General features: G+C 41.2%; 1 protein-coding gene across 1 annotated transcript in view; it reads right to left on the reverse strand.

Moving 5' to 3' along the window:
• Nucleotides 1-878: 878 nt before the first annotated feature.
• The window catches only part of LOC308318273 (tumor necrosis factor receptor superfamily member 11B-like), a 23,165-nt gene continuing 10,624 nt past the window's right edge, over nt 879-13,419 (reverse strand). The window contains exons 3-6 of the mRNA XM_080767765.1: nt 13,042-13,186; nt 7,441-7,650; nt 2,911-3,135; nt 879-2,809 (exon numbers count right to left, since the gene is read on the reverse strand). Of these exons, the coding sequence (XP_080623891.1) occupies nt 2,415-2,809; nt 2,911-3,135; nt 7,441-7,650; nt 13,042-13,186 (975 nt within the window). The 3' untranslated portion in view covers nt 879-2,414. The remainder of the gene's footprint in view (nt 2,810-2,910; nt 3,136-7,440; nt 7,651-13,041; nt 13,187-13,419) is intronic.

Raw genomic sequence — 13,419 nt, forward strand, 5'->3', positions numbered from 1 at the left:
TGTATAGTGTAACTAGCCACCTGTGTTCTGTTGCCTGTTAGCCTATCCCAGTGTTGATTGTGTGTTTCAGTTCACCTGCGTAGTTAGTCTTGTCTATATACAGCTCCATCTCAATGAATTAGAATATTGTGTAAAGTTCATTTTCTTCCCTAATATAATTCAAAAAGTGAAACTTTCATATATTCTCAATTAATTGTGCATAAGGTGAAGTATTTAAAACCTTTTTTTGTTTTAATCTTCATGATTATGGCATACAGCTCATGAAAATCAAAAAATCCTATCTCAACAAATTAGAATATTTTACGAGACCACTAAAAAATGTTTTTTTTTAAATGAGAAATGTCGACCATCTGAAAAGTATATTAATGTATGCAGTTAATACTTGGTCTGGGCTACTTTTGAACAAATTATTTCATCAATGAGGTAGCCTATGGCATGGAGGTAATCAGCCTGTGGCACTGTTGAGGTGTTATGGAAGCCCAGGTTTGCTTTGATAACAGCTGTGAATGCATTTGTATTGTTGAGTCTCATGGCTCACACCTTCCTCTTGACAATACAACCTAGATTCTCTGTGACGTTCAGGTCAGGCCAGTTGGCTGGTCAGTTAAGCACAGTAATACCATGGTCAGTACACCAGTTACTAGTAGTTTTTTTTATTATTAAAGGGAATGTGACATAAAACCTTTTTTGGTTGAGTGGGGAACATAGAACCTCTTTTTGGGCAGGGATATATAACCTTATATATAATATATATATAACCTTTTTGGGGGAGTGGGGAACAGAACCTGGGGAACATAGAACCCGGGGAACATATAGGGATGATCCCCTGTGAAGTAACCTTATGACAGTATCGCCTATTAATTGATTGTGTTCGCATTGATTGATTGTGTTCGCAGACAGTGGTACCATTTCAGTACAATATTGGGTTTTAATATCTATTTTTTCTAAATAAATGTTATAAAAATATATTTATTTAAAGAATGATTGCAACATGCAATTTAACAGGGAAAGCTGAACAAACTTAAACGTTATTCATTTTCAAGATCAAGAAAATCAAATCAAATTATTATAATTATAAAGAAAGAAAAAAGAGCAGTCATTTCTCCCTACCTACATTAACTTCATCAATAAAAACAGCCACCCTATACAACATGTAATTCTTACCAGAACCTGAATTGTTCCCTCAACCTCAGACAAACATTACCTACAATAGTATGCGAGAGTCAAGAATTCTCCTTACATAGATTATAGCTGAGAGTTGTTACCAGTGCATGAAATTCAAAGCCAACTTTGTTGGCAAATGCTCAGTGCATATTCAGAATCAACATATGTGGTAATATATTTAGTCTATAGTTTTCTATTGATTATTCAAGTGGAAACAATATTTATTTAACAAACTGATTTTAATCAAATCATTTGACAATAATTAATGTTCACATATTACAAGAGCTTTAAAAAGGAACACTCAAGCATATATACAATAAAGACCCATACAATATAAAAGTGATAAAACCAAATATAAAACAAATGAAATGCAGCATTCTGAATCCAGTTTTTGATAAAAAATAATAAAACAAGCTTTGCATATTCAGTAAGTAAAACTTTTTTTAAATAGAAAACAATTGCACTCCTTTGTACATTCATAAAAGCTGACATAAAAAAATATCTGATGAGCTTTACATGTCAGCAGTCCAGAACAAACAATCAAACCAACAAAGGAAAACAATAGAAAAATATTTCATTATGAAACCAAATCCTTCCTCTCAAACAGCGAGAAAGCAACGATGCATCTGCATGCCCATAAAATAGTGTACTATGTACATTTTAAATAGTTTTCATTTTTCACAGACTCTGGTCAAACAGTTCCCATGAAACCTTTTTTGTTTCTTTTTAAAAGTTTTTGTTAAACATCTTTGTTTCTGCGTGCCAGGATCGGGCTGTGTAATTTAATTTATACTGTAGGACTCCTCAAAACACATCTCTCTCATACTGACCATTTTCACACAGCAGACATGTTGCCCTTATGTGATACTTGTGTCGCCGTGTGATTATGGTCAACTACTGGTCTCTATAAGCAGGATGTGGGGTGGCATGGATATGAAGAGGGGTCACATCTCTTCTGTTACAGCAAACTCATGTAAAACATTGTTATCTCAAGGGTTATGAGTGGTGAATTGAAGAGTGAAGCAAGAACTCACATTTCCACCACCTCTTGTTTAATTTGACCCCCTACCACTATGTATAGTGTACATGTATAGTCATAGTTTGATGGCATTTGATATGTTAAATGAATCAAAAGATGTGTGTGTGTGTGTGTGTGTGTGTGTGTGTGTGTGTGTGTGTGTGTGTGTGTGTGTGTGTGTGTGTGTGTGTGTGTGTTTTGTGCTTGTCTGTACCTCTATGTCTTCTGAGCCCTATTCATTATGTGGCTTATGAGCCTTAAAACACGAGTCGTCCTGTAGCATGTTAACAAACTTTGTCTCATACATTTTGCGTGCCGAGATGGTCCCTATGACACGGCTGATCTTCTTCAGGGCTTTTAGCAGAGTGCGCGGCACCTCTTGGCCACGCAGAACCCTCAGACTGTGAGACAGACCTTTGGCCAGGTCCAGGTCATAGTTCAGCGTCTTCCACAGACGGAGGACCTGCAGAATGTGCTGCTGGGGCCTGCAGGACGAGACCATGGACCGAACGTCGTCTTGGCGAACTCTGGTTCCCGGCAAGCTGTCGGTGAGCTTCAGGAGGTCGTCCAGGGTCAAGTTTTTCACGCCAGCACAGCGGGAGACCTTCCTCTCGCAGTGATTCACACCTGAAGGGATGGCACAACACATATATGCTTAAAAATAAGAAAAGAAAACAAGGAGCACGCAATCAGATGAATGGCTCTGTGTCCCCTGCAGCCCTCCTGACCTCGGATAATATCGTACAGCTTGTCTTGGTCTTTGTTCTGTTCTCTCCACAGCCTGAGCAGCTGCAGGACCTGTTGCTGGGGAGTACAGGCCTTCTTCAACCTCTCCAGGTTCTTAAGCTCCACCCGATGCCCTGGAAGGCTCTCCAACAGCCTCTCCAGGGGCACAGAGGACAGGTGCAGAGAGGCTAGAGACTGGAAGACAGCCTCCTCACATAGGGTCACATCTGGGGTGAGGAGGGGAAGAGAGACACACAAACACACACACACACACACACACACACACACACACACACACACACACACACACACACACACACACACACACACATTTTAAACATAAAGATGTTAAAGATGGGCAAGTCTCGGACTTCTGGTACAAGCTATAGACTAAAGGGAGGTAGGCATGGTTTTGTATATCTTTCTGGTTATTGGCTGCCTTTTTTACACATGACTATTAGCAGGGCATGTGAGTGTGAAAGAAATTAAATAAAATAGTTTTAATAAAATAATAAGGTGAATTAATCTCAGCAAAATTAATATTCATGATGCTGTGTCCCAGATCTTGATCTTGACCAGTATCATCGTTAAGCAGATTTGCTTTTTAAACAACTTTGTTTTTGAATAATATTTAGATTTTTATTATCATAAGAATGATGGCTTCCAGAATTGCAACTTTTCAAGAATAAAAAGCCTGCAGTTTCTATTAGCTTGGATTCCCACTGGAGTTCAGTTTCATGACTTATTTCTCAGTAAGATTCAAGTTTGGGCTGCCGGTGCGCTTCCGGTCGGCAGCCACTCTTTCACTGTGAATGTACGGTCGTGATTTTGTAGGATTAAAGTTCAGTTCTTTAAACCACACTATTTCATTTGATTATGTGATAGCGTAGTTTCTCATAGTTTGTATTATTTGTGTTGCAACGTTGACATGATGACATGAGGTAGAAACGTCTTAAATCTCCTTTTAAAAACGGGAGTTCTTCCAGTTGTTCTTCAGTCCGACCGAGACGAGTGGACAGACTGGACTGCAACATGAAGGAGGAATCATCCCGTTTCACCCGTTGTTTACTCGAACTGCCGAGGTTTACCGTTAATGATGTGCGCAGCACTTAGATGTGTACTGAAAGTCTGAAACACCACAGAGTAAACTTGGGAAAGGAGTTAAACTTGGCTGAGTGCTGCAGTGGTATGTTGATTAACTGCTCTGTCGCTTTTGGAAGGTGGTTTTACCGCGTTTGGCAGCCATGTGAAATAATATTAAATAAAGCTATGAAAAAGCGGTCTACCTATATTCTCCAGCTACGGAAGGATGCTATATACAGTACTCACACCAGTACAATACATTCAATACATTTATAGAACCTCACAGTGAAAATAATAATAATACAATACAGTTCAATACGATCACAAATATATGTAAAGGAATAAGCTGCCATGTCCTGGGCCTGACAGACTTTTTCCTCTGTGAAGCGGTGTCTCCAGCTGTTATACACAGCAGCGTAACAAACAGTGTTGCCAGATTGTGTGAGAGAAATAAGCAACCAGGTCAATGAAAAGAAGCCACTCCACAAATGAACTACTATACACTTATATTTATACTCAGACTATACATCGGCAGATACTTGAGAATAGCAAATCTACAAACTCACAATGCGTCGTCGTGAGCTTCAATGTAGATAGTCAGATAGTAGTAGTCTGATATTTTCCAAAATAGTTTTTGTTGTATCCCACACTTTTCCTGGGCTGTGTGCTCCACTTCCTGTCGATTTGATCCAATTAAATCCAATGAAACTGGTCAGATGACCAATGATATCCAATTAAATCGACAGGAAGTGGAGCACACACAGCCCAGGAAAAGTGTGGATACAAATAAAAAATCACAGATTTAAACAACATTAGGGAACAAGCCTAAATAAGCAACTACACTTTAGAAACAAGCCCAAAAAACCACAACCTGCATATAGTAACTACCAATATTTTAAGCAACTTTAATGAAAAACAAGCCACAAGTCGCTTAAAACAAGCAGACATGGCAACACTGGTAACAATTGGAGAAAGAAGAACTCCCGTTTTTAAAAGGAGATTTAAGACGTTTCTACCTCATGTCATCATGTCAACGTCGCAACACAAATAATACAAACTATGAGAAACTACACCATCACATAATCAAATGAAATAGTGTGGTTTAAAGAACTGAACTTTATTCCTACAAAATCACGGCCGTACGTTCACAGTGAATGTGGCTGCCAACCGGAAGCGCACCGGCAGCCAAAACTTTACGCGGAAGTGTTGGCTGCATATAGCCCATTGGTGGAGCACAGGTGGTGTTTAGATCACATTCCAAACAGCACTGATTACATGGTTGCATCATCTGCAGTTGATTCATCAGTGTGTGTGTGTGTGTGTGTGTGTGTGTGTGTGTGTGTGTGTGTGTGTGTGTGTGTGTGTGTGGGGGTGGGGGGGGGGGGGGGGGGGGGAGTGCGAGCGTGCAGGGGTGTGCGAGTGTGCGTTTTGTAACTATAGGCAACAGTACATAAAGGACTTCCTCTCTGTGTGTTCCCTATAGACAACAAGACTGATTCACACCGATAAGTCAAACACATTTAAATCTCTTTGTGGTCTCTCTGGTTCCGCCTGGTCTCAACTGAACTGAACTGAACTGAACCATATTTATTGAGCAGAGCTATACAGAGCCATGGATGTGAGTGTCAACAAAACAGTTACATTTCCATGGGAATAATGTGGATGTTATGATGTAAAAATGTCATCGTAATAGAACAGGCGGCAGCCACACCAAGCATGAGAACTGGACGAGTCGAGCATGCTAGGCTGTAAAGTCATTTGAGCTACACTCAATTTAGTCAGCCAATTGAGCTATTTTTTAATAAAGCTGCTGACCAATATGGTTGGTCGAAGCTGGGCACTGTCAACACAAGTCAAAGATGTTGAAAGACTCTTAACATGCAATTACCCTTCTCTTACAACCACAACCTGTCATCTCACTTTTTTTTGTTTTTGTTTTTCAAACCATGATATTGGACATCATACGTTAGTGTTCTTAGAGCTATTGATGTGTACTTCTGTGGCTACATACACAGAGACATAATACAGTATGAACCATTTTTTCCTGAGACCCATCGTGCCGCAGTAACAGTGCCAACTGGAATTCTAGTGTGAAAAGAATATGACACTATTTCTCTGATGTCAGTATAATCCAAGTGTGGCTTTGTTTAATTAACGTTGTCATCCCAGTGGTTTCGCCCAGTCACGCTCTCGCTCGGGATCCCCGACTGCTTTCAATTTAACAGTTTTCTTTGAAACTGTAAAAAATAAACTGTCTGTTAAATTTAAACAGTCCCATAATGTGTTGTAGACTGTGGTTGTGTAGACCCACTGGAAGAGAATTTATGAATGAAGGTTAGAAAACATGACCCACCCTGAGGCATAAGGCTTATTCTGCTAGGTGGTGGTGGTACAGTATGTGTGTGTGTGTGTGTGTGTGTGTGTGTGTGTGTGTGTGTGTGTGTATGTGTGTGTGTGTGTGTGTGTGTGTGTGTGTGTGTGTGTGTGTGTGTGTGTGTGTGTGTGTGTGTGTGTGTGTGTGTGTGCGTGCGTGCGTGACTGTGTGTGTGTGTGTGTGTGTGTGTGTGTGTGTGTGTGTGTGTGTGTGTGTGTGTGTGTGCGTGCGTGTGTGCAACTGTGCTGTGCATGTGTGGTCGATCTGCATCTGTGTGTGTCTGCAGTGCTATAGTGACTCGAATTTGTAAGGCTACAAGAATTCAGGATCATATTTGAGGCTTGCCCTCTTAAAGTGATTGTCAGCATCTGCCTAATTATTCTGGGTAACAAAGGCTAAGCTGCTTGTCTCGTGTCTCAGTGCAGTTTGACTCAGTTTCCTCGGCCTAATTGTTGTTTAAGGATGTCAGTTAGAATGTAATTGATTCATCATGGGCCATTATGACAGTTGTACCACAAACATCCGATTCAACCCTGTTAAGTCTTCTCCCTCTCATTCTCTCTCCCTCACTCTCAATTTCCTTTGCAGACATGAAAGAATCTGAAAAAGAACGGAATCTGAACAAGAATGTAACCGAGGAAATTCCCTGTCTTTGGTGACAGAAAAATGGCCACATGTCTGAAATACTCCAATATTGTTTTGTTTCTAAGTTGTTGACAGTTGAGCTTTGGCTGAGCACATGGTTGTGTGTGTGTGTGTGTGTGTGTGTGTGTGTGTGTGTGTGTGTGTGTGCGTGCGTGCGTGCGTGCGTGCGTGCGTGCGTGCGTGCGTGCGTGTGCTTGTGCAGTTACTCACACTTGTACATAATGTAATGCATACTGAATACAACATTTGATTTCTAAGCTATGCCTTTGTATTACAGTACAGTCAGTACCATGGCGTGGCCGATCGATACAATGCTGAATCTATCCTGCATTAACACTTAATTATCTTGAGGTGGAGGAGCGTGGCGATATCGATAATATAAGGAGTACAGTGAATATAATGTGATACAGCCCAGCAATTGTTGTCTTACCATTGTGGCACGGTGTGTAGTAATGAGAGCAATCTGAGACTTTGCCCTGACTGGCACAAAGACTGTCCGTTGTAGCGGTGCCCTGGTTCATGGTCTTTAGGCCCAAAGAGGTACAGTTCCTATGGGGCAAGCACGGCTCTGTTGAGGACCCACCACTGGAGAAATGACCAGGCTGACAACGTTCACACACCATGTCACTCTCTGGCGTACCTGGAAGAGAATGACATAATGATTTTAGAACTGCAAATTTAAATTAAACCAGCAAGAAATCCAAAGCATGCAATAGGTTTAAAGGAGTATTTGTGGCATTACTAAGGAAATCATGTGATGACCGGAGGAGTCTCCGGTCATGTAAGGCTACAAGAATCTGTCATCAAATTATTGGCTACGAAAGGCCCAGACGGCTAGGGTAAAGGTCCGGGCACGCGTGTCGCGGGTTTGAGTCCCGATCACAACGACCATTGCTGTGTGTCACTCCCCATCTCTCTCTCCACATTTCCTGTCAGTCTACTGTACCCACAATATGTTAATTATTGGCTCAGGGATGCAACAAAAACTGAAAAATCTCCATGAATGCAAGGCTTCATAGGGTGTGTAATTGATAGAAAATAAGTCATTTTTTGGGTGAACTACTCATTTAAGAGTTACAATGAATATACTTGCCATATATATATATATGGCAATTTAATTTCTTTGATGCTGAAGTAGGCCTAAACATGTTTGTTTAATTTTTTATATTTAAATGAGATTAAGAAAGTCACACGTTTCTCTGCGGTTTTACTACTGCCACATGTCGACAGGTGTGTGTAGGCTTTAGGGGAAAAGGTTTGCTTCTAAATGTATTCATGCAGGAGGCCTTACGTGCACAATAAGGACAGGTATGGCTGTGCTCTAGTCTAGGTTGTCTATTTCTATGTTGTTGTGTTTGACAGCGTTTTCCAAAAAAGGACAGGCTTCTGTTTGCGGCCTAGAGGGGTGTATTCAAGCTACATGCAACACAACATTTCCTTGGGAAACCCAGCCATTTACTGTAATTTACAAGGTGCTCTCTGTCAATAACACCAACATCCACAGTACAAGCTGGTGAGGAAAATGAATGTCACATAGCATCGTGTTGAATGCCAATGAAAAGTCTGGAAACAAACGTCTAGCATGCGCTTGCCTTTTTAGTGTTTGTATACTGTAGGTTATTATTAAGTATAAAAAGCTTTGGTTGCTAAGGTTTTCCATCCACAGTTGACTGAACAAGGTCTTAAACGATTATTTAAAATATTTCCCTTATTAATGTTGTTGATGATTACGGTCTAGTGACATCTGGAAAATATGTTAAAGGGTTAGACGACTTTTGTAGAGGTTTGGGTTGTGTAGTTACCTAGCCATGATGTATAACAAACAATACTAGCTTACTTGTCTTATTTGTTTGTGTTTTCACACAGTTTGGGTGAAAGAAAGCAAGAGACCAATTAAGAGGGAAACAGAGAGAGAGGGGAGGGGGGGGGGGGGGAGAGACCAAGAGAAGATTAAGAATAGTAAAATATGCGGTGGTACAACACTGAACTATCTATATGGGGCTATCTAACATTCTGTGGTTCCAGAACTCAAATACATAATACAAACATCAGCTCCGGGAAGGGGAATCCCCAGAAAGTAGTGCCTCGTCTCTTCATCTAACTTGGGTCAGACCTTAGAACCAGGTCATTGAGGAATTCATGGAAAATGTCTGATGTTGGAGTAGTTTTGACAGTGCATTGGGTTAGACCTTTCAACCCACGTGGACAACGAATTCCTGGAAAATGCTGTGTGATGTGTGCGGTAACCACAGCAGTTGGACACTAGAGGTCACAATGTGCAGTGTCAGTTTTAGATTAATTCCTATATGGAATATCACAGTGTTGACTGGTCCATTCTTAGAAAATGCCATGCCATGCTGTCTTAATTTTCCCATGAGGGAAGCCCTGAATCCCACATGGTGAGCTCTAACAAAGGAGAGGGAAATGACCCTGTGTTAAAACTGTTATTGACAATAGGTTCATGGATTGAGCAAGGACTATGTAGAATATATTCTAGTGAAACTTGATGAAAGCATAAAGACACATTTTATAAGCCCTCCTGAGCAGTGACGTAGAGTCCGTGGGGGGCAGGGGGCCTCTGCCCCCATGAGGAATTGGACCAGGGGTATCTGCCCCCATGAGGAATTGGACCAGGGGTATCTGCCCCCATGAGGAATTGGACCTGAATATATATCTTCACCTCGGTTCGTCCCATTTGTACCGCAGCAGGTCTGCAGGCCTACTCTGCTTAGGCTACTTGTTCACAATGAAACCACCACCAGCAAGATCACCCTGGCTGGCAACAGCGATGCCAGCCTGCCGTTGAAACCTGCCGTTGAAACCTGCCGCCAACCCAGCGACAGAACACAGAACCTGCCGAGGCGGACAGGACTAGCCTGCAATCATGGCATTTAAACATGCTCTTCTGTTTATAATCTAAACACTGTGACACGTTTAAATGTTTAGAACCTAAACGCTTGAGTTTAGTGTGAAAAGAAAAAAAAGAACCACTGTCTTAGACCGAGGTATAGGCGTAACCCTGTTCTTGGAAAATGTTTTATTCAATTTTGCGACTGATTTCAAACTTGGTATGCGCATCAGCAAGGACTCGAGGGAGTGTGGTGTGGTACACGCTTCCGACAGACAGAGATCTCCACATGGGCACAAAAAGGACACAGACAGCCAGGTATACTGTACAACAGGTACTCACTCTGACAAACTCTGAGTCCCGACACTATGACTCAGACATGATAAGTACACCTATATACGTCGGTGGTGTGACGTAAGTATGAGGGCCGATATGCGGCCCGAACTGAGATATGAGGACCGCATCTCTAGTGCAGTAAATTCAATGGTGCGGGACCCTTTCTGACTTACATCAATAGAAAGAAATCCAAATGAATGCACCATGTAGGCTAACTGTATTTTGTGATGAACCAGGAGTAAGGGAATCCATGGAAAACACCATGTCATTGTTGTTTTAACTCTGTCTAGTAGCCAGCAGTCTGTATGACCTAGTATTTCCACAATCATTGTATGCATGAGTCCCAGCGTCATCACTGTTCCACTCATAACTTTATGACAAGTGCTTGTACACTGGCTAATGTGCCTCGCATTACAGACACTGTGCAGCCTGACATTATCGGAAGCTTTATTCTACAGTAAGTTATTCAGATTTCTCTAGGTTAGGTTAATAGAAAGAAAGTTAGGATATACACATTCATAAATTCACACACCATTTATCTGTGTTAGGAATATCATGAGACACATTTTCAACAGGCAGAATGTCAATCTACTGTAGGTCGGACACCTCAAACCATGCTTCAGGCTGTGTACGTGTTAAAGTGAGCGTATTTATAAACCAGACAAAAATTGAAATGGAATTATCTGTCCTTAAATACAGTACGGGAACAATATTGAATTCATTAATTGTATTTAGAGAGGGAAGTGCACAGCGACAGGAAATTACATGCAACAGTCTTCAGCTGGGATGGAACAGTGGAGATTATGTGGTCGATGTACTGGGCACGTATCTGGTCAGCTACCGGCATACGCCTACTGCACATGTACCTTTTACTGGCATGTTACATTGTGCGTGCATGCGTGTGTGCGTGCATGCGTGTGTGCGTGCGTGGCTGCGTGCGTGACCACATGTGGTGTGTGCCTTTTCTCAGCCAGAGAATGCCTCTGCTGGGAAAAGATTAATCTGTCTGGAATCAGTTGGAAATAAATCCACAGATGAGGAGAGAAAGAGAGAGAGAGAGAGAGAGAGAGAGAGAGAGAGAGACAGACAGACAGACAGACAGACAGGCAGGCAGACAGACAGACAGACAGACAGACAGACAGACAGACAGACAGACAGACAGACAGACAGACAGACAGACAGACAGACAGACAGACAGACAGACAGACAGACAGACAGACAGACAGACAGACTTTACTTTGTTGTGTGTCTACTTAACACAGAATTTATCAAGAAACTTAACTTTCCTCTTCTACTGTGAATTTCAACATGAAATGTGTACTATTGAGCTAATAGAGCCTGCCTGTTTGCTCAAGGGATGAATTTAATCTTGACTATCAGGTCAAAATTTGTGTCTCGATAGAAGAGCAGGGAGATAAAATACAACCACCCCAATTGATGATTAAACACTGAGACGAAGCCGAGGTGTTTAATCATCCTGAAGGGATTTTATTTTATTGCTTGATAAAGACCGCCAACCCGTTTATTACCCCACTTATTACACGGCTAGTCGGCTACTTAATATATAAATTAATACATTGACCAAAAAGTAACATAAAAACTAGGTATTTCCTTGCTTATGGCAATGAAAGTATTCCATAAGTGTTGAATACTGCGTCGTCTATTTATCGCTTCAAATGTTTTCCAAAACATTCTTGAGAGCAATGTTTAGTTGTAAATTACATTGTGTGTTTGTTTACATGGCTGTCATGTTGGATACGGCATAAAATCCAAAGGCCATTGGATGTTTAGACGGTGCGGGCAGAAAGCTCTTGTAGACATGACTAAATATATGAATAAAATATATAGTGTAGATATTCCTGTTCAGTCCTAGACATGACTCCAATAGGCTAAGAATGTTACCCATCATGTTTTGAGCGTTGGGTACTGAATACTAATTTGTGCCTTTCCGCATTGTGATTATGCACGCCATGCACAAACAAAAAGTAATTGGGAAGACACCAAAATTGCACTTGCCCATTACCTCAAATCCGCTTGACACCACAATTTCAGCTGCTATAAACATAATGATACATTTTGTTAATTTGAGGTTTTTCAAGTAGAAGCCACATGAGCGTAATACCTTCCCACATACAGTATTTCTACAAACACATGTCATACATTCTTTTGACCTCATACTGTATGAATAGAGAGGAAAGGTCATGTGGTCACCAAAATTAGTAGGATTCATTCTCGGAGAGCAAGAAAGGTGCAAAGCTAATTTGATGGCAATGGAAATTTTATATGCATGATTGGATATGAGCAACAAAATGACTGACATCCATAGAGTCCCCTGCGCAATATAATATTAAAATACATATACTGGTATACGAGTGATCTAGACTACAGTACCAACCTCACTGGCAAAGTGTCCTTGGGCAAGGTGCTGAAAACCCTAACTTCTGCATTATAAATGTGGTAAATGGTGCATTTATATAGCGCCTTTATCCAAGGCGCTTTACATAGATTGTGCATTACATTCACCCATTCATACACACATTGCGGCAGAAGCCATGCAAGGTACCAACCAGGAAATCGGGAGCAATTTGGGGTTCAGTGTCTTGCCCAAGGACACTTCGACATGTAGACAGGAGGAGCCGGGATTCGAACCGCCGACCCATGGATCATTGGACGACCTGCTCTACCTCCTGAGCCACAGTCGCCCCATGTGAATTAATTTTGTCATTGGCATTGGCAAAAAAACAGATCAGATCACAATACACTACACTCAATGGCACTCTAATCTAAAAATTAAAAATAAAAACATTCTTTGGATATACGAAAACAATTCTACAAAACTTTAATTACCTCGATGTAGCACTCCGTGCCCAGGTGGACAGGTGCTGTGTTTGATGCAGAACTCCACCACTAGATGGAAACCTGGAGCACACTCACACAGCTGGTCATGTGTGCTGTTACACCGCTGCTTTACCAGCTGTCTCTCCTTGCACACCTAAACACACGCGCACGCACACATTAAAAAAACGCTGCACCTGGAGCAAAACACACAACAAAGCATACAGCGTATATATGTAAACATACAGTCAGTAGCTAGAGATTAGCCACTTTCAAAAGTGCAAAAATAGTAGATCTACAAGTATAAGACCATCCACATGAATTACACATTGACATGAATGAATGAATTAATGAATTGAAACATGTGGCCTTATGCTTAATTAATACAAC

Source organism: Protomyctophum bolini (assembly GCF_963924005.1).
Source record: "Protomyctophum bolini genome assembly, chromosome: 7".
NCBI lineage: Eukaryota > Metazoa > Chordata > Actinopteri > Myctophiformes > Myctophidae > Protomyctophum > Protomyctophum bolini.